Here is a 19,230-nt window from a genome sequence, read left to right on the forward strand (position 1 = left end):
CCAGTGTTGAGAAAAAAACCAAACCAATAAATATTGACCATTTGCCAAGTAGCAATACAACAGTAATGTGTTATGTGTGACAGTCTGCCCTCACCATCCTTTTAGCTTCATTTCTAGTCACCCAAATCTGTAAGAAATCATCCATGGAGAACTAGGAATTTTTACAATTTCAGACAATTTTTGTCCTTACATAGCCTTTGATTATATCCCAACATTAAAATCTGAATACACTTATTCAAATCATTCTTAAAGAATTATTTTTTATGTGTAGAAATAACATCTCTTCTTATGCACCTCTACGTTCAATGACTGCACAAGGCTCAAAGTCATTCAACCATTTACCTGTTATTCCCGGAAAGTACAAAAAAAAAACCACAGTCCTGCAGAAATCAAAAGACAACAGCACTACAAAAATCACAGAATTGTGGTATTCCTCTTATTCTAAAAAGCTGAGAGTGAAGGAGAGGAGCAGATCTGAGAAGTTGTCAAGTTCTTAGAAACCGATCTGCAACTCAAGTAAATACTGAAAAAAAATGTAAAACTACAGTGCACAATCTTCCACATCAAACATATTTGCCATTTTTCACATCAGACACATGGGCGACAAAAATATCCTATCATTTTAATAGTTGAATTCCTCTCAGTTTCTAAAAAGTTGGTGCCTGGTGGGAAAGCAACAGTCTGATGCTTTCCTTGGGCTTTACTCAGCATGCCCTGTGAGGAGAGGCTGAGGGCACAGGGCTGGAGAAGAGACTAAAGCAGCCTCATAGAATGGCTTGGGTTGGAAGGGACCTCAAGGATCATGAAGCTCCAACATGCTGCCTGTCACATGCAGGGCTGCCAACCTCCACATTTAATACTAGACCAGGCTGCCTGTGGCCCCATCCAACCTGGCCTTGAACACCTCCAGGGATGGGGCATCCACAGCCTCTCTGGGCAGCCTGTGCCAGCACCTCACCACTCTCAAGAGTAAAGAACCTCCCCTTCACATCCAGCCTAAGCTGCAGACTGCTCTCTGCAGCTCCTGAGGAGGGGAAGCAGAGGGAGTTTGTTCTACTTGTGAATATCTTCACAGCACTGAACTATGTGACACAGCTTATAACCTAAAGAATGTGGCAGCAGTGCTGAGCTGCCTCCAAATTGTCAGGTGGGAGAAATTCACGTTGTTAAGGGAAATAATTTCTTCAGCATGAATACAGTAACGAAAACAGTTAAAAGAACTTAAACCCTCTGAAAAGGTTTTCTTTTAGTTGTTATGTGCTTTTGCCAAAATACCTCTAGGAGGCTGGGTGGATTTTTAGGTTTAATGGAAGTAGCAGTGAACAGAAACTGAACCCCAAATTTCCAGAATCACAGAAGATCACAACTTGCTAATTTTTATTTCTTCTGTATTTCCTAATCTTTCAAAATAAGTTCAAAGGCAGAACACAAAAGAAAATATTGTCTTTTTTTTTTTTTTAATAAAAATATCAGCATGTTCAGACTTTTGTTTTCCTCAGTGCTATTATTTCAGCTGACGTCTGTCTTCCAGTCAGTGTCCACACAGTTCTCAGAGAAACATTCTTATTTCTTCTCCACTTCAGAGCTAAGTTCTGAAACACAATACAGGCTACAGAAACCCTTCTGTTTGTTTTGGGGGGATGGATGATCTTTTGAAGAAGCTTACCACCCTACTGAGACAAAATTGTCCATTGCTCACATCACCACTTGCAGAAAAACGCTGCTTCAACACTGATTATGTAAGATGAACTCACTTTACTGTGGTCAAGAAATCTGATTTCCTCCCTAAATTCCCCAAACAATGAAAAATGAAAGACTGATACTGATGAGAAAGTATGGTTTAAATGTAAAAGAATATTTTGGCTCTAAGTCTACACTGAAGAGCACCGGGGGAATGCATGCAGTCACAAACCCCGCCTGTTTGTGCTCGATAGCACAACGAGCAAAGCTTTCCCTTCTCATATCAAAGAGTAAGGACAAAAAGGAAGTAATGAAGTGACTGGTAGCTTTAATTTAGAAATGATAACAAATACTTTTTATCTGAAGTTTATGTCAAATGGGAAGTAAAACCCAGAGGATGCAGACTAAAATGTCAGGTATTTGTTAGAGAGGTGAATTTGTCCATCCAAATGATGAGGATAAACAACAACAGAACCAAAACATTTCTAATGTGACATCCTATGATGATTTTTGAGCCTTCTAAGGGGAAGAAAGGAAGGCGATATACCAGTAAATACGCACATAGCTGCTCAAATCACTGCTACCAATCAGTGCACCAGAGCAGGGTGAACACGTTCCTCGTGTTTCTATTGAGTTGTATTATGCCAAATACAGCAGTCATCACACACATCAACTTTTAACTCACATCTCTAATTTGAGTTACGTTAAAATAATTCCTCAATGGAGAGAAGCGGTGCTGCTTACCTGCATACGAATGGACCTCATGTAAACAGGAGTTTTATTTGAACTTGTTTTGTTTAGTTGACATAAATACAATCTGAATGCAATTCAGCTCTGGCAACTGCTATATTAGAGGTAACACTGAAGGAAAATTATCAACTTTAAACGCAGCAAAATATATATCTAAATTATATACAGAAATATGTATTTCTTTGTATCGTGTATAATATATGTATAATTATAAAAATGATTTATTTTTAAAGAAAACATGTCCTTCGCAAGGATGCCAAGATCTTTCACAGAAAAATGTGAGCACACCAAACAACCTCTTGTAGTAAAACCTTAATTACTTTTGAGATACAAAAAAATTGTTAATGGCAACCATGGCCAACCATTTCTGTATTATGTGCAAGCTTATTAAATTTTCTCAATTGCTTCTATGCAAAAATACTAGAGAAAATTGTAACCACATCAGGAATCTTCAAGAGCCGCCTTCCAGAATTCCAGTTTTGTACTTCAGCTTCAGACATTTATTGTTCAAGAAACAGCTAGAGGTATTTCTGGCATCATCCTTAACAGAACTGCCTGAACCTAACTGCACTAAAAGCACAAATACATCAGATTTAGTTAAGCAAACGTACTTGACATACAGTAGGGGAATAAAACAAGAAAAAATAATAAAAAAAAAATATCTCCTCTCCCAAAAACAAGCACTTAGATCAAGCAATCCAGTTAAAGGCAATGCAATCTGAACATGTAACCTAGTTAGATTTTATAAAACCAACACCTAGTATCACAATTATGGTACAGTTACATCTTAAGTCTGTCTTCCTGCTTTGCTAAAATATCCAACATCTACCCACTGAGAATCCTATCGTGGAATTTCTATCATTTACAGAAAACTTAGAAATCTTCCTCATTCTTTTGTAATTTAAGTTTTAAATTCTTATGTACCCACCTGCTTTGTCAGTGGTCAAAATAAAAAGTACTCTCCTGCAAGAAAGCATTTACTATGCAATACACCTCAACCTTCCCTTCTTTCCTTAAGTGAAGATTATTTGAATCCACAACATAGGCATTGTGGTAGTCATAAAATCATACATCTCTCAGCTGTGAGTGTAAGTACCCTATTTACTTACCAGTCCTCTAATCCTTTCACATAATTTACCCTCACATTTCATGTTTATCATATCATTCTCATACTTAATTCTCAGTCTAAAAAAAAAAAAAAAAAAAAAAAAGCTTAATACTCTCTGAAAACTTAACACAAAGGAAATAAGATTAATTTGACAACTAATTAGCACAACAGATTCTTAATCAGTAGGCCTGTATATTGCTGTAATTGAAGTGGATGATTTATACAGCAGGGGAGAATGCACCTAATTCACAGTGCATTTCTACCATATGGTTTCTCTCTAGGGTCATCCCATACTTTTTCATGACATTTAGATATGCTGGTACATTTAATTTCATTTATTTCTTCTTCTAGAAGACAATTGATACATAAGTACGAAGACTTCAGAGACAGAGAAAGCTACAATTTCAAAGTTTCTACAGCATTAGAAATGTTATTACTGAATGAGTTCATAGATTTCTTCATTCATGTCTTACAACTAAAGTAAAATGCACCAATATCTACTCTGCTTCCCTCAAGCTCTAAGTATGAGAAGAACTTGCTCCTGAACCCCAACGCTCACAGGAAACTCTCTGAAGTCATACGCTTGTTTACTCCTGTAGCAGCTTCTGCTACATAATCAAGTAACAGGTTTCCAACAATTTCAGCTATTAGTTAACGAGAGGAAAATCAAACTCAGACCTGACTAAAAGAGACAACTAACCAACTGTATTAACTAAACAATGACCAGACTCAAACTGAAGCAGTGGCTCTCCAACTTCTGCTATTGAACTCCAAATCCAGCTTACTGAAGTACTGCCGGCTACCATCCTCTGGTCCCCTTGTAGAGTACCTAAACATGTTCACCACAAGTTTTTCCCGTTCAGCTTGTTTCCTAACATTTCTCTCTCTCTCTCTCCAGTCTTAAAACCACTGTTTCTTGTCTCATCAGAAAACCAGTACAGCAGTACAATACAGCAGTACCAATACAACAGTAATAGCACTGTGATCTACTGGTGGCTCCACGCGCCAGAGAACATTCTGATGGGCACAGAATGATGCTCTGGCAACGCTTGCCAAGGTAATACCACATATTAGCGCCCTAATTAAAGAAGCCATTGCATAAAGAATAGGAGGTAGAAGGCATTTGAAGAGACCTCCTTTCCTACTTGCTAACAAAAGCAGAATTGAATCCAGAGTTCAGTAGTCATCAAGCAGCTAAGTGTTCTCTGGTCGTTTTACCTACAGCTCATCCTATTGCCTGCAGATCTTCTGTTTACCCACCCCATTTCCAGGGAATTCAGTCTATGAGTTTGAAAAGCCATGAAAACTGCCGAAGCTGTCATATTTGCTGTGAGCAGATCTGCATGGTCATACCATTGGCATTTTTAAAAGCCAGGTTAAAACAACTAACTTTCAATTCATCCCTTCCTACGTGAGTGTTCTGTATGTTAAGATACCTGAAAACTGCACTGATACAGTAGCACTTATTTTAACTTGTATTACGAATAAACTGCACATGCTGTTTTACAGACAATATATATTTGTAAACTTGCTCATGCAAAATTAGTGTGCACAACAGGGATATTTGTTTTCTAATCCCCACACCTTAAAAAATGACATTTATGTCTGCTTCTTTTTGAACTGTGCCAAAGCCCCCTCTTTAATATAATAAATCTTACACAGGATTTATCTGCCAGCCAAACCAATTTATGAAGCTGAAACAAAAAAAATAAAAAGTTATACAAAAACATGGTGCACCTGGATGCTTGATTCCCACCTCCCCCACACCTCTTTGTTGTTGTCTACAAATAGAAAGAGTAAACAAAAGAAAAAAAAAAAATCATGGTCACAAAATTTTAACATTTTAATCCTAAATGTTACAAGGAAAATGGATGTTGGAACCTACTTCCATACACCATGCGTCAACTTTTTAATTCCCAAATGTGGCCAAATCCACTAAAACAAGAGTGGTTAACAAACGCTGGATTATGGAAATACATTTCTGGAATAGATGCTAGAAAAGCAACAATGGGAAAAGCCAACTGTCTCCATAAAGGTAAATAAAGTGGAACAATGTGTAGATTAGATATTTTTTTCTGTTTCTTACTCATAACCTGTCAATTCAGTGCATCTTATGGTTCAACATAATGGTCCCCATTTTGGGCAAACATTTAACTAGTGTCCATAGATTCCAAGTTAGTGGATGAGGAATCTTTTTGGATACTTTCAAAGATAGTTGCCAGCTCGGTGTTAGAGCTTATCTGTGACTGGAATTCACTCATTAACGGACTCTTTTCTGCTTCTGGAATGGTTAGAAGTGCTGCTACTGCCCTCATCGCAGATCGTTTCAGTTCATCTTGCTTTTCAAACTCCTGTTTCACTGAATTTGCCTTTACCTAGGGAAAAAAGTGAAAATGTTTGAAAATGTAGCTCAACTCTCCCTCTAAACCCACCTTAACCCACACTTATCTTATAAAGACCTATTTCCTTTCACTAGACCAAAATTGAACACTGTACAGTAAACACAAAAATGCTGCGTTACCAAGTTAATTACCAAATAGAAATGTTAGCAGCTAACCTTCAGCTAGTAGAGTCAGTAAATAACATTGAAATGGTGTTATCACAAATACTTCCAGACTTCAGAGAACAACAGTTAAACAAAAAAATCTGCTTTTATTAAAATAATCTATTAGCCTTCTCTTGATTTCAGTGATAAATTATTATTAAAAACAGTAAAAATTCTTGACAGTCAATTTAACAGATTACAGTAATGGGGAAAAGAAAGATAAATCAGGCATTAAATCAGTATCAGAGCACATAGCTGAATCAAGATGAGTAGGAGTAGGAGACCAACTGTGCCAAAACCCAGAAATCTCACTGTATAAGTGAGAAAAAAAAACACCACAACAAAACAAACCAAAAGCAGCACCATTTTATGCTACCTTCATCACTCTAATGTTTGTCTGCAACAACATAATCATCAGAAGTCAGAAAAACCCTTAGTATTCTACTTTCACTGTTTATAATAACACACAAGTTGCTGAAGTAGCAGCTACTTTTTTGAAAAACAAAAAAATTGGCAAAAACCAGGACTTTTAAAAATGAGCTGACCATTTTGCTCTTTAATTTGTAGTTTAAGGAGAAGTAATACATGTAGGAGGATCCACGTATTTGCATCATTCTGCAATTTACAAACTATAATTCAGGAAAAGCTCTAGCAGTACACCTAGATTACAAGCAGCGTTCTTCATACACAAATTCATTTATAATTCTGTACGGCAACACAAGTTAATTAACAAACAGAAGTTGCAATTTAAAACAATACCTTAGTTGTACATGTAGCACGCAGAGGTTCAACAAGCCTATCCAATCTCTGCAGCACTGCACTTGGACAAAGGGTCGACAGTCTCACCAACATTAAAAAGGTTAGCATCTAGTTGGAGAGAAAACCAAAAAATCAGTCATGCACAACACAGTCATTTCCTAGAACACTGTGCAACTGTTCACAGCAACACTTTAATGATATTTTAAATAATGAAATATTTAAACACACGAGGTAGCATTCTTACCATTTCAGTCCACTCACTATTCAAAACTCACTATTTCTTGCTTGCTTACATAGCAAAATGACAGCTAACCTTAATGTCATAGTGATCCTTCAAGCCATCTTCAACATGGTTTAGGAATTCAAATATATCTAGTCTATCCAAACAGCTATCCAAAAGAGTATACATGCATTCAAAGGCAGCTTTCCTAATGTCCAAACCATCATCAACTGTGTGCTTAAATGGTCCCATTTCCACCTGTCAGCAAATAAAAACAAAGTTAAAAAATAATACATTTAGACAAACGGAGTCTATTCGGGTTAATCTAGTCACATTTTTCTCAGTTAACATACCTCTCTGATTAATTCCTTCCTGACTTTTGTTTCATTGTAAAGATGAGGAAGCACAGTATCTAAGAGGTCCCTTATTAATGATGGTTTATTGTGTGCAGCTGAGTTAAATGTCACTAGGGCTACTCTCCTGACATTGAGATCCGGGTCCTCCAATGTTTTCAAAAAATCACCTGCAATTGCAATAAACTGCAATAAGTCAACAAATTCCTAAGTTACCAGAAGATAAGCCTACTCAGTATGTATTGGTGTAACAAGGCCTGTCTCCATACATTTTCACGTTAGTTTCTGGTGCTCTGTAGCATTGCTTTGGTAAAACAAAAGCCTGCAGAAACAAGTATTCCCACCCCCACAGTATTTAGCAACTTCCAGGAGTGCTGAACCTTTGAAGAGGAGAAAAACAGGGTGTAAACAAAGCAGCTTCTACACCCACAAAAATAAGGTAACGAGACTAAAAATTAGAGATTCTTGAAGTAGTAGATAGCAGTAGTTCACTTACTGTATTCAATACCCAAAAAGTATTTCCAGAAATCAAAGGGGTAAAGCAGTTTTAATGGAAGATAGTAGGAGAAGCCCACACACATAATCAATCAACTCATTAATGTATTATTAAAAAAAATAAATAAAGATTAGCAATGAAAGTAAGGTAAGAGCTGACATCGCCTCACCATAAATAAACAACTTGCTCCCCACAAAACTGTTTGTAAAGATGAATCTTTTTACCCCTTATTAGATTTAGTGGTATACACTTCTTCCTAAAGATTTTAGGGTAATCAATCCACTATAAAGCTAACAGTCACCACAGCATATTAAAGAAATCTACAACAATGTCATACAAACAAGAAAAGCTCAGAAAGCCACAGCATTGCACAGCTCTATCACACTGAAAGCTCTGATTATCTTATCCACAAACAATAGCTTTAAATAACTTTCAGACCAGAAAGCATTACAGAATCACAAAGACTTAGATTTACAGTCCACCATCTGATAATACTCAGAATTAACACACATATACATATTTTAAGACCAAACATTTCCAAGACCACCTTTCCGGGTAAAGACAGAACCTGACTAATTCAAGCTGACATAATTTAGAAAGATCTTGGAAGAAATCATCTCTTAGGTACCATCTTTCTAAAAGTCCTTGCTCCTTATATTCTTTTCCATTGCAGCTTCAATATATGCTACTTTTATCACATATCTTGTACCGTTCTGAATTCAAATAAGCTAGAGTTAACAGAAATAATTGGATTCTAAGGAAACTATTTCAGTTTCAACAGTTAACATAAGCAGCTATTTCTGGTTCCATCTACAAAACGATCTTTCTCTGAAGACACACAGAATACATTTTAAATGCAATTCCATCACTTGAAAACTTAGAATTTGTCACTAGAACTAAATAACTTACCTATGCAGTTCTTCAAGAGTGGGTCTATGGGTTGTGGATGATCAGAAATAGTGAACTTAACAGCAGTCACCACAGAACTTCGAGCATATGAGGATCCTAACATGAAACAAAATCGTGAGTACGTAACAGTTAAAACACTACAACTACAGAATTTAAATCACACTTAAACCCACTCTTTACCAGCTTCTAATATCCTTACAATAGCTGAAGAATAAATGCTACTTATTACTAGTAACGCAATGTAGCCTCCACAGATATACTGGCGTTACATTTTAAATGCTGAGACACAGCATGTGTAATAAATCTTTTCTGCTCCAGAAAACTGAAGCAATGAGCCTACTTGCACACTCTTTTAATTTATCTCATGCAATCCTCTAAACAATTCTCCTCTTTAAAGCAGAAGGACATGAAGAAAACACACCGATACAGTTCTTGATGAACTCATTGATTGGTTCCATCCTTCCTAACCTTACAAATTTCAGAATTCTTATTCAAGAATTAGGAATATATAAAATGCTAATGCTCTGCAACAAATCTATCAAGCAGTACCGTCCTTTGCTGCCTACGCTCTCCCCTTTAAGTTTTACAGTTTAAGTTTACAGTTTTGTTAAAAGTAACATTATTAAATTAAATATCATACTCTGAAAGAAGAACATTCATGCTCTGCATGACTTACTTTCTCCTGCCCAAATGGAACTAAGCTTCATATTGTTCTTGGCAGAGGGTTTTGGGGGGCAAGCAAATTTCAGGAATGTTACAGAACTTAAGCAAATCACTAAAAGAATCTCACAGCAATTTATTAAGATAATATAAGGCCATTTTTTACAATTTATGCATACAACTCACCTGATGCCAAGTATCCCTTGAGTCGTGGAAGCAGGGTCTCTGGGTCTATTAAAGTAAGCTTGCCCAAGCATTCAGCAACAACATTCCTTGTACCCTCTTCTGCACATTCGCAGTGTTTCAGAAGTAAGGCCCAGATGTTCTCAACATATGGTTTGAGACCAATCACTGATGCAGAGCTAATTATTTCTTTCAAGGAATGAAGAAGAAGGTATTGCCTTTTAGGCTGGCTGGTTATTTCTTGTAAGACAAAAGGCAGATACTCAGGAAGATTGCCAACACTAATACTGCCTAATGCGTAAGATGCTGCTGATTTGACTTCTTCACTAGGAGAAGAGAATGCTTCTAATATTACAGACTTCAGCTCAATTTGTCCACTTAAGTCAATGTGATGCCCAACTTCCCCAAGTGAAAGCAAAGCCAAAAGCCGAATGGAATCCGTGGACCTTGAGTTCTTGACATCTTGAATGAACTGACCTACCACAGCTGGTCCTTCCTTAGGGCACGCTCGAGTAAGGGCAGCCACACATTTGGCAATGGAATAATAAGACTGCTTGTGAGTAAGTGCTGTGCTCTGAGAGTACACTGGACCAGTTAACATGCGCAGCAAATCCATATAGCCTAAATTATTTGTACCAGTCACAACCAAAGCCTGGAAAAATTCTAGCATGGCACTAAGCGCTCCGCCCTGAAGTAGAGGCGATCTCACCAGCCCAATAAGTTCATTGAGAATGGACCCACTAATCTTTGACAAGGAGGAAGGATATACTTTAGCAAGTGTTGTCAGAAAACTGATGGCCATCTGCGATACGTGCATATCACTTTCACTAATAAGAGGTGGAAGCTCATCCAGGACAGCATCAATCATGGCAGCTGTCAAGCTGTCACTATAATTCTTAATTAAAATATCTAGAGCAGAAAGAGTGCCCAGCTTCAGAGCCCGTTGGTTCTTTCTCAAAAAAGAAGCAAGAATAGGAACTCCTTCCCCCAAGATTGGTCTCAAATCTATCTTCAAAGGAGAACCAGCAATCAGTGTCATGGCCTTCACTGTAGTTAACCGAGTGATTTCATTCTTCAGTCTCTCTAGGAAGATCTGAAGTGTACTAGGCAGGTCTGTGCCCAAGCTGTCACCAAGGCTACAAATGATTTGACCCATGCAAGATATTGCCCTTTCTTTCACTTCCTGATCAATGTCAGCAGCCTTTAACCTCTTGATTGTACAAGTAAAGAGATCTTTGATGTATGGAGAAGCATCAAAGGAAGAAGGCTGGTCTAAAGGACGAATGACTTTCACTAGTTGTTGAGTAACCAAAAGTGCCTCTGATGTGATCTTGTAAAATGGATCTCCAACACAAGCTACAACTGGAGGCACCAGTGCTTGAACATGAGGATGAAAAACTTGTGGAGAATGATTGCAGAGGATCACATACAAACAGGACAAAGCATCTATCTTCAGATTAGAAGAACTTGATTTGTCATTCAGTGAAAAAATTATTCCTGGAAGAAAGATGAAAAATGTATTTTTAGGTTAGGATATTTATACCCTGTTAGAACACTTCAAACTTCTGAAGGAAGGCAGCTATACTGTGTTAGGTTGACTGTAGGAAAACACTTACTGAATGCTTCCCAAGCCCCTTTCTTGCCATTTTATTCAAACAATTACTCTACAAACTTTTTCTACACAGAGGACCTGGTCCATTTGAAGGTTTGTGATGCCTTTTTTTTTTTTTTTTATTATAAAAGGAATCTGTACCTTTACATTTTCAAGATTACTTTTCCTTTTTTACTTCAAAATTCAGTATCTAAGGCACTAAAAACTAAAATACAAGCAATATTTTTTGAGATAATCAACTAGAGGCAAATGAACCTTTCATTAAAATACAAAAGAAAAAAAATCTAGTCTTACAGCCAGCCCTTGTTTTCAAGATTAATGGAAATGGAATTAAAACATGTACATGAATTTATACATACAGTAGCTGATTACGTTGCCAATTTCAAATACAAACAGAGTATAGTCAAGACTTTCATCCTGAAGTTTCATATCAAAGTTCTCAGTAAATCTTTAGTTTAATTGTACGCTTCTCATACCTGGTACAAGCACAGGAACATGCTGTGTTAGGGCTCCAGGTAACACATTTACTAGCTCAGTCAGCATATTAAAGCAACACTGACGGGTCTTCACACTTTTCTCCTTCATTTGTTTGTGCAAGGCTTTAACTATGTTGGGAACCTGTAACCATCACACATCTGTTAATTGATTCAATAGCTGACATTTCTTTCATCTGTCATCACTTGGGGAGAAGGCTAAGACAAACCTTTCTCTATTTCTGATTTCCCCACAGAATCAGTTATTGTATAAATAGCAAGAAATGAAGATTCAAAAAAATCACAAACTAAAAAAAAAATAGTATTACAACTTCAAAAGGTGAGATGAAACAAAAGAAAACTACATTTGCATTAATAAAACTATGCAGAGAAACAATTGAGAAGTCAGTCAAATAATTCACTTTAAGAAAAGGAAAATGCCATTTGTCAGCACTATCCTTTTTATTTTGCAAATAAAACATGTTATAGCAAATCAAGTTTTATCATGATTAATAGAGGCTTTGCCTATGTTCTGGGACATAAAAAATAACTAGTTTGCTTTGGCAAAGTGGTTAAATTACATGAGACATGCAACTTCTAAAGGTAAACAACTGAAGTCAGATAAGCATATCTGCCCAAGCCAGTAATTTTAATTTCCATGACTGGAAATTAACTGCTGCACTTTTCTGGGCTGGTTCTAAGGCTCGCGATCCCAGAACACGGTACCACAGTACTATAACCTGCAATCTGTATATGACAAAAGCATAGCATGGCATATTTCAAGAGCTATCAATATGAATAGGACAAAATATCAATGTGTTTTCACAAAGTTAAACAAAAAACCTTGATGAATAACCTGACTCTGAAGCATTGTCAAAGGTGTCTCTCCTTGTTCCATTGCATCAGGATCACAAAGCCAACTTTGCACCGGTCGAGTTTGTTTTAAAAGAGAAAGATAAGCATGAAAAACATCTGCTTTAACATTTTCTTCACGTTCTTTGAATCTGGCTATTAAAGCGGGAGACACAGTTTTGTAGAATTCTGGGAGCATTTCGTGTCGTGTGCTAACAACAGCATCCAGACATTTAGCAGCTGCACGCCTTACTTTCCAGCTCATGTCATCATCATCACTATATTCATCATCGCTCCCTTGAAAAAATAAAATTATGCAGATGTTCAAATCTAGACAATCAAAGCATCAAAGTTTTATCTTACAGAAAAATATTGAGTATTTTGCATTTTTCAAACTATTTGATTTTATGCATTAAGGAATAATGTTTTACAGGGGAAGTAGTGAGAAATCTTTCCCACTATGTCAAACATGTATTTCCAATTCATTAACTGACATATTTTTCACTTCAGATCTATCATACTACATGCTGTAACCTTTTACCACCTTTTATGTATTTTAAAATATTTATCTTGCACTTTATGTTCACCCTTGGAATTATTTACCTTCAGCAGTAACATCTAATACTTTTATTCTGAGAAATGAGTTCATACATCACGCTTATAAACCAACATAGAAATTCAATTTGGAGGTATACAAGTCATTCAAATACTGATACTTAGCAGCACTGCCACCATTTCAATTTTCACAGACCACTGCAAGTTCTCAAGACTCTCGCCCAAACCAAAATACAAATATACCTTGATCATCATCATCACCACCATCAGCATCCATAGCATTTTCATCTTCATCTTCATCATCATAATTGTAATTTGGATCATAGGTAAGATATTTAAGACAAATATTTATTATAGTAGATACATGAGGATAAACTTCTTTAGGACATCTGCACAGTACCAGAACAAAAGTAAAGTCAGATTACCTATAAGAATTAAAGAATTTCTGCCTAAAAGACTTAACACTACATGCAGTACTCTGAAGACATCAAAGCTAAACCAAATACCATCAGATGCATCCATCTGAATCTGTAATTCAGATAGGACAATGCCACTATGCAACCCAATCTACTAGACTGGAATTTTGCAGAAGAGCAAGACATGCCTTTGGATATGATTTATTTTCCTCATCACTACTAGACAACAAGAATTATTAGAATACTTCCTCCCTCCTGTGTGCATTAGTAGCACTGACACAGTAGAGTTTATGACATCCAAACATAACCCACTGCTTAGCAGTTAAGGTGTAACATTGAGTTACAGGAACAGTTTCAGTTCAAATCTTGCAAAAATATTTTACACCAAGGAGACTACCTTAACAGCTCACAATCAAACAGCACACTGTTAGATATTAAGAAAACTCAAAATAAGTACCTGAGAATTACTTACCTCCTAACAAAGGATTCAAATGCTTGAATGCAATACTCTCGTAGTTCATCATCGTCTACATTACAAAACTTTACAACCAAAGGAATTATTTTCTCAAGATATTCACCTGATAAGGAAATATTAGCAAAGTAATTACTCTCATCTAAAGAGTCCACCCAGTTACAGATAATTTATATATTTTTCTTACCTATTCTATGACCTGCTTGCCTACTGATAGCAGCAATACACTGTATATAGGTCCTAGTTGTTGACATGGAATCATTTTTAGACAGCTCTGTCAACAGATGTTCAATGAGGTCAACAAAAACCATATTGCCACAACTCATAACCAGGTGACCAAGAGCAATGATGGTTCTTTTCCTCACAGCAAGTCTGGGGCTAGTCAGCTGGGGGAGCAGACAGGTCAGAATTGAAGGATGGAAGTTAACAAGCAGTCCTCCTTGCCTTAAAACAGACAAAACACAAACTCAAACCAATTGAATCTAGATAACTTTGTTCATATATTCTACCAGAATTATTTTAAATATTCCCAGAACACCACAGAGATTCCAATAAAGTTTTTAAATTTTTGGAACTTTTAAAAACAAGAAACGAGTTTAAATATACCTTCAAAGCAGTAAACATTGAAAATTAGCTTAAAACTACAGTTATCAGAAAATGAAACAAATTATCAGTCTTCTTGATCAACTTATCTTCAATACATCCCACTTTTTAGTTTTAACTAAGGTTCCATTTACATTTAAATATCTTGCATATTATTTCACTTCAAGTAATCTTTATTTCACATTTTGAAAATTAGGAAGTTAGAGGAGTATTTACTGGCATTCATCAGCGTTTTGGAAGAAGGATGTTTACCTGCTCAGCATATCAGCCATGATATCTAGTGCCTCCAATTGAACAGACACATCTTCCTGCTTGGCAATAGCACTAGTGAGACGCCCTGTGATCTTTTTGCAAACATTAGCTGCTAATGCAGAACCTGAAAGTACAATAAAACCTCAGCATTTCCATAATGAGAAAATACAGTTATTAACAGCAGAGATCATGCCTCTGACTATGGGAAGCAACTTGAATTTAACATGAATCATCTTTCCCACCCAATAAAACAAGTTTAAACAGCAAGTTTCTTTGCTAATGTAAAGTATTATGCTCTGCATTAGAACTGAAAGACTACCTATCTACCCCAAAACATACAGAGTAGGACAGCTTTAGTTCCATAAGTTGTACATAACAGAAAGGATAGTGCTTTTGGCAGGGCAAGCAATGGAAAGCAAAGGCCAAGATAAGCTTAGAGCAATAAATGGAAGGACCACAGGTAAAAATAAAGTAACTAAGAAGCACAGAAGTAGATAGAGCCACTTTAAAAAAAAAAATGTAACAAACAAGGTCAAACCCCTTTACACAAGAAGCTATTTAAGTCTACTTGAAAGACTGCTAAAATAAACATTATATGTGTTTTAAAACTCATGTTAAAATGTATTTGCTACACCTGCATAGTTTCCCCCAACATACACAGCTCATTCAATGTTGCTCAGAGTAATTTTACAAACCAACTCATTTCCTGATGGCTAGCACTCATCTTTGTCTGCATGAAGGGTTTTTTGTTGTTTTCATTTAAATCACACTTTTGGAATGTTGATGTGAAATTAAAGCCATTCCAATCCACATTTTAATTATTTATTTTTAAGTTTATGCATCTCACTACTACCCGATTAACACGTGATTATTTATTGGTGGACTTTCAATAAAGGATGTCAAAATCAGAGTGTGTTTGTATTGTTTGTTTGTTTCTATTTAAGCAACTTCAGTCTCTAAAAACTACATTTTCAAAGCCCTCTTCATCAGCCTTCTCATTCATACCCTACATACAATATCTGAAATCCACTTGAGTAAAAAAGTAGTACTATTGACTGAAGAGCTGTTCATCATTAGCATCTCTTCTGGAGCCAGCTGCCTTCATTTAAAACTACAAGCAAGCATTTCAGTAACTTAACAGGCAATTGTTAGAAACATTAGGTACATTCCAAAACACTTACCTAAACTGAGGCAAGAAATTTGATCATTAAAGAAAAACATGCAATTTTTAATTTAACAGTATTCTATCAACCAAAAAGCAAGAAGAGGTTTAGTTACGAGTACAGCCCAGAGATGTTCCACCAGATGATTATTAAAATAGAAGCTTTTATGCTCCATTTGTTATGCCAATGTTCCTGTCACATGTTTTTCCTGAACAGTTGCATCAGAGTGGGAAACTAAGTTTTTTAAACCACCAAAATTCCAAAGTACAGTAACAGAACAAACTAAAAAAAAAAACATCCTGAAGACAAAACACCTTACCACTGGAAGCTGGGGGGAGTTCTCCAATCACAGTTTTAAGGCCAATGCTTGAAATGTCACGCAACTGTTCTTTATCCGAAAGCATGTTTGTACAGAGCGTATCTACAATGGTCTCCACTTGATACTCCTTCACTTTGCTCACCAAAGGACCAAGGCTGTATAAGCAGAAGAAAGGCAATACATTTGCAATGATAAATAAAAACATCAAAATCCTTCGTTTTTATTTCAGTATTTTGTTTGAAGTCACAAACTTAAGATCGGTTTCGGTCAAAGCAAATGTTTTAAATCTGACAGCTTTTAGCTGGTTAGGCTGATAATCTATCTACTTAGATCTAGTAACAAAATACAGATTTAGCACATCTCTTTTCTTTTTTTTTTTTTTTTAATCTAGTGATGGAAACAATTTTGTATGACTGCTCTGCTTCATGGTACCAAAACCTGAGTCCCTCTTACTTCATCACACTTAATGCCAAGTGTTGTAGGCGACAGCCAAGGTTTATAAAATTACCTACCCAGAAACATCAGTTTATGTACTTGATTATTGCTGCCTACAAAGTTCAGACAAGAAAGCAAACCTCGTTACTACCACATCTTTATTCTACAAAACACTTGGGTTCTTTTTGACACGTTCACTCTATGCCATAGAGTGCCTTAACAGAATACAGCAGTGAAATATAAAACAAAAACATGACAAATCTTCACTCACAGAGACTCTTATCAACACTGCACTTGGGGGAAAAAGAAAAAATGTCACTGAAAGGTTAATGTTTAGTCATCCCAAATATTTCAAGGATGATGACAATTTCGTTTCTCTTATCAAACGCTTCCTTTTGTTCAAAGCACTGAAGCTGCAGATGGCCCAGTGAAATCTACTTCACTGCTAAGAAATACAGTATCCTTCACTATCTTCCTAACCCTACTGTCAACTTCCACTGCCTCTCCATTGTTAATACCCTGTTCCAGAAAGGAAGTTAAACAAAAAAATCACAATGCCTTATTCTGTCTCTATTTCCTTCTAACACTAGCAAGCAAGTCTTCCACTTCCTTCTTGAGGCTCTAGGAAAGACACATGAGCAGGACTGTGGTTTTATTGAGCTGTGTAGAAAAGTACACACACCTTTTCTCTCCCACAAACCCAATGCTGTGCCGTTACACAGAGGAGATCTATAAAATGTCACAGAGTACATGACTCACTGTGGCTTGGAGGCCTCCATCCATTTTTCCTCATTTTGCACCAATACTGAAAACATTCCCACGATCTTGGCTATGCTAACACATTTTCTTACTGGGTTTGATCACTAAACACTACAGGGTACAATTAAATCTATTTGTTGTGAAGCAAGAGGGGTAGTTCAGAAAAAAAAAGACCTTATTTTAGTACACAGCATATTTCATAAGTAATCAAAACTAGAATCAAGAACCACAATACAATTGTTTTTACACTGCAAAACTGGTACTGTAAGCACTCACCCACAATCACCAAAGCTTTACCAGCAAAACAAGAAAGACCACCTTGCAAAAATAAGTTACTTTAAAATTCCATTCAGCTGTTAACATTCAAAAAGAAGCATGAGAACTTAAGTTTCCTCACTGCCCTCTCCCCCTTTCACTCGAGACTTGCTTACTTAGTTCTAACTTTTCTAACTTTCTTTTCTTTTTTTACAACACCTGCCTTCAGAAAAACTACCTCAGAAATGGGAAATCTCAGAAATTCTGGAAAATTAGCATTGTAAGCTACGCAATCAAAAAACCGCGCGTTCATCAAAAACACAGCAGTTAACCCAGACAGACAGTAACTGCTCTGAAAGACATACCTCCCTAATTTTACAAGCTTCTGCATTTTGATCTCAACAGCTATTTTCTTTGTGGTGACATCTGTAACATTATTACCCTATCAAATCATGCTTACTGGTGTGATGTCAACACCGGAACCATAGACTGGAACCACAGACTGGCCTGGGTTGAAAAGGACCACAAAGATCACCTGGTTTCAACCCCTGCCACGTGCAGGGTCACCAACCAGCAGACCAGGCTGCCCGGAGCCACATCCAGCCTGGCCTTGAATGCCTCCAGGGATGGGGCACAACCTCCTTGGGCAGCCTGTTCCAGTGCGTCACCACCCTCTGTGTGAAAAACTTCCTCTTAATATCTAACCTAAACCTCCCATCTTAGTTTAAAACCACTCCCCCTTCACTATCACTATCCACTCTGGTAAACAGATGGACTTCCTCCTGTTCATAGTAAGAATCTCAAAAGGTGAGATGCAACGTGAAGCTACTGTTACTGAGTTTGTAAAGGCTTTGGTTTGGCACTGAACCTACAAGAAGGAATAGCAGCCAAACAAGAGGCTGCATGCAAGTCACACAGGAGCACAAGCAATGGCCTGAGGCAAAAACGGAGTCAGTAGTAGCAAGGACCAGCTACAGAAAACAGGAACTGTGTAACTGTAGAATTAACAGAAACACAGATGTATCTCCAAAAACAATTTTTTCTTCCATAAAAATAAAAGGGCTAATGGATAGCACTGCCTTGATCTTATGTGCAGACATTCCCCTAGTTATGTTTTACTACTGATCCAGATGTCTCACCAAAGAAATCCTACAGTTCAATTTGCAGGAGCGTCCCAATGCTTTTCCACCTGTGGCACACGCTTCAAGTTATACACATCACCATCAAATTCAACTCTGAAGAAAGCAGAGAAGACTTTCATGACATTCTATAGACCCTCTCTCTCAGTGCAAACGCTGACGAATAGTAGAAGCTGTGTTTTGATATGATGTGCTCACTTACACTGGTTATGATTTCAAAAAGTGGCAAGATGTGCAACACTGTTATTTTTTAGGAATAATT

The 19,230-nt window shown here is 36.9% G+C and overlaps 1 protein-coding gene across 1 annotated transcript in view; it reads right to left on the bottom strand.

Annotated features, from left to right (window-relative positions):
* Window positions 1–5,688: 5,688 nt before the first annotated feature.
* The window catches only part of CAND1 (cullin associated and neddylation dissociated 1), a gene marked incomplete at both ends in the record, with an annotated part of 28,308 nt that continues 14,766 nt past the window's right edge, over window positions 5,689–19,230 (bottom strand). Inside the window, 13 exons of the mRNA XM_079538936.1 lie at window positions 5,689–5,913; window positions 6,843–6,950; window positions 7,156–7,320; window positions 7,416–7,585; window positions 8,821–8,916; window positions 9,667–11,160; window positions 11,752–11,893; window positions 12,605–12,897; window positions 13,399–13,544; window positions 14,044–14,149; window positions 14,231–14,487; window positions 14,899–15,022; window positions 16,381–16,535. Coding sequence (XP_079395062.1) covers window positions 5,689–5,913; window positions 6,843–6,950; window positions 7,156–7,320; window positions 7,416–7,585; window positions 8,821–8,916; window positions 9,667–11,160; window positions 11,752–11,893; window positions 12,605–12,897; window positions 13,399–13,544; window positions 14,044–14,149; window positions 14,231–14,487; window positions 14,899–15,022; window positions 16,381–16,535 — 3,481 coding nt within the window. The remainder of the gene's footprint in view (window positions 5,914–6,842; window positions 6,951–7,155; window positions 7,321–7,415; window positions 7,586–8,820; window positions 8,917–9,666; window positions 11,161–11,751; window positions 11,894–12,604; window positions 12,898–13,398; window positions 13,545–14,043; window positions 14,150–14,230; window positions 14,488–14,898; window positions 15,023–16,380; window positions 16,536–19,230) is intronic.

This window comes from Tetrao urogallus (assembly GCF_951394365.1).
Source record: "Tetrao urogallus genome assembly, chromosome: 1".
In the NCBI taxonomy this organism is placed as follows: domain Eukaryota; kingdom Metazoa; phylum Chordata; class Aves; order Galliformes; family Phasianidae; genus Tetrao; species Tetrao urogallus.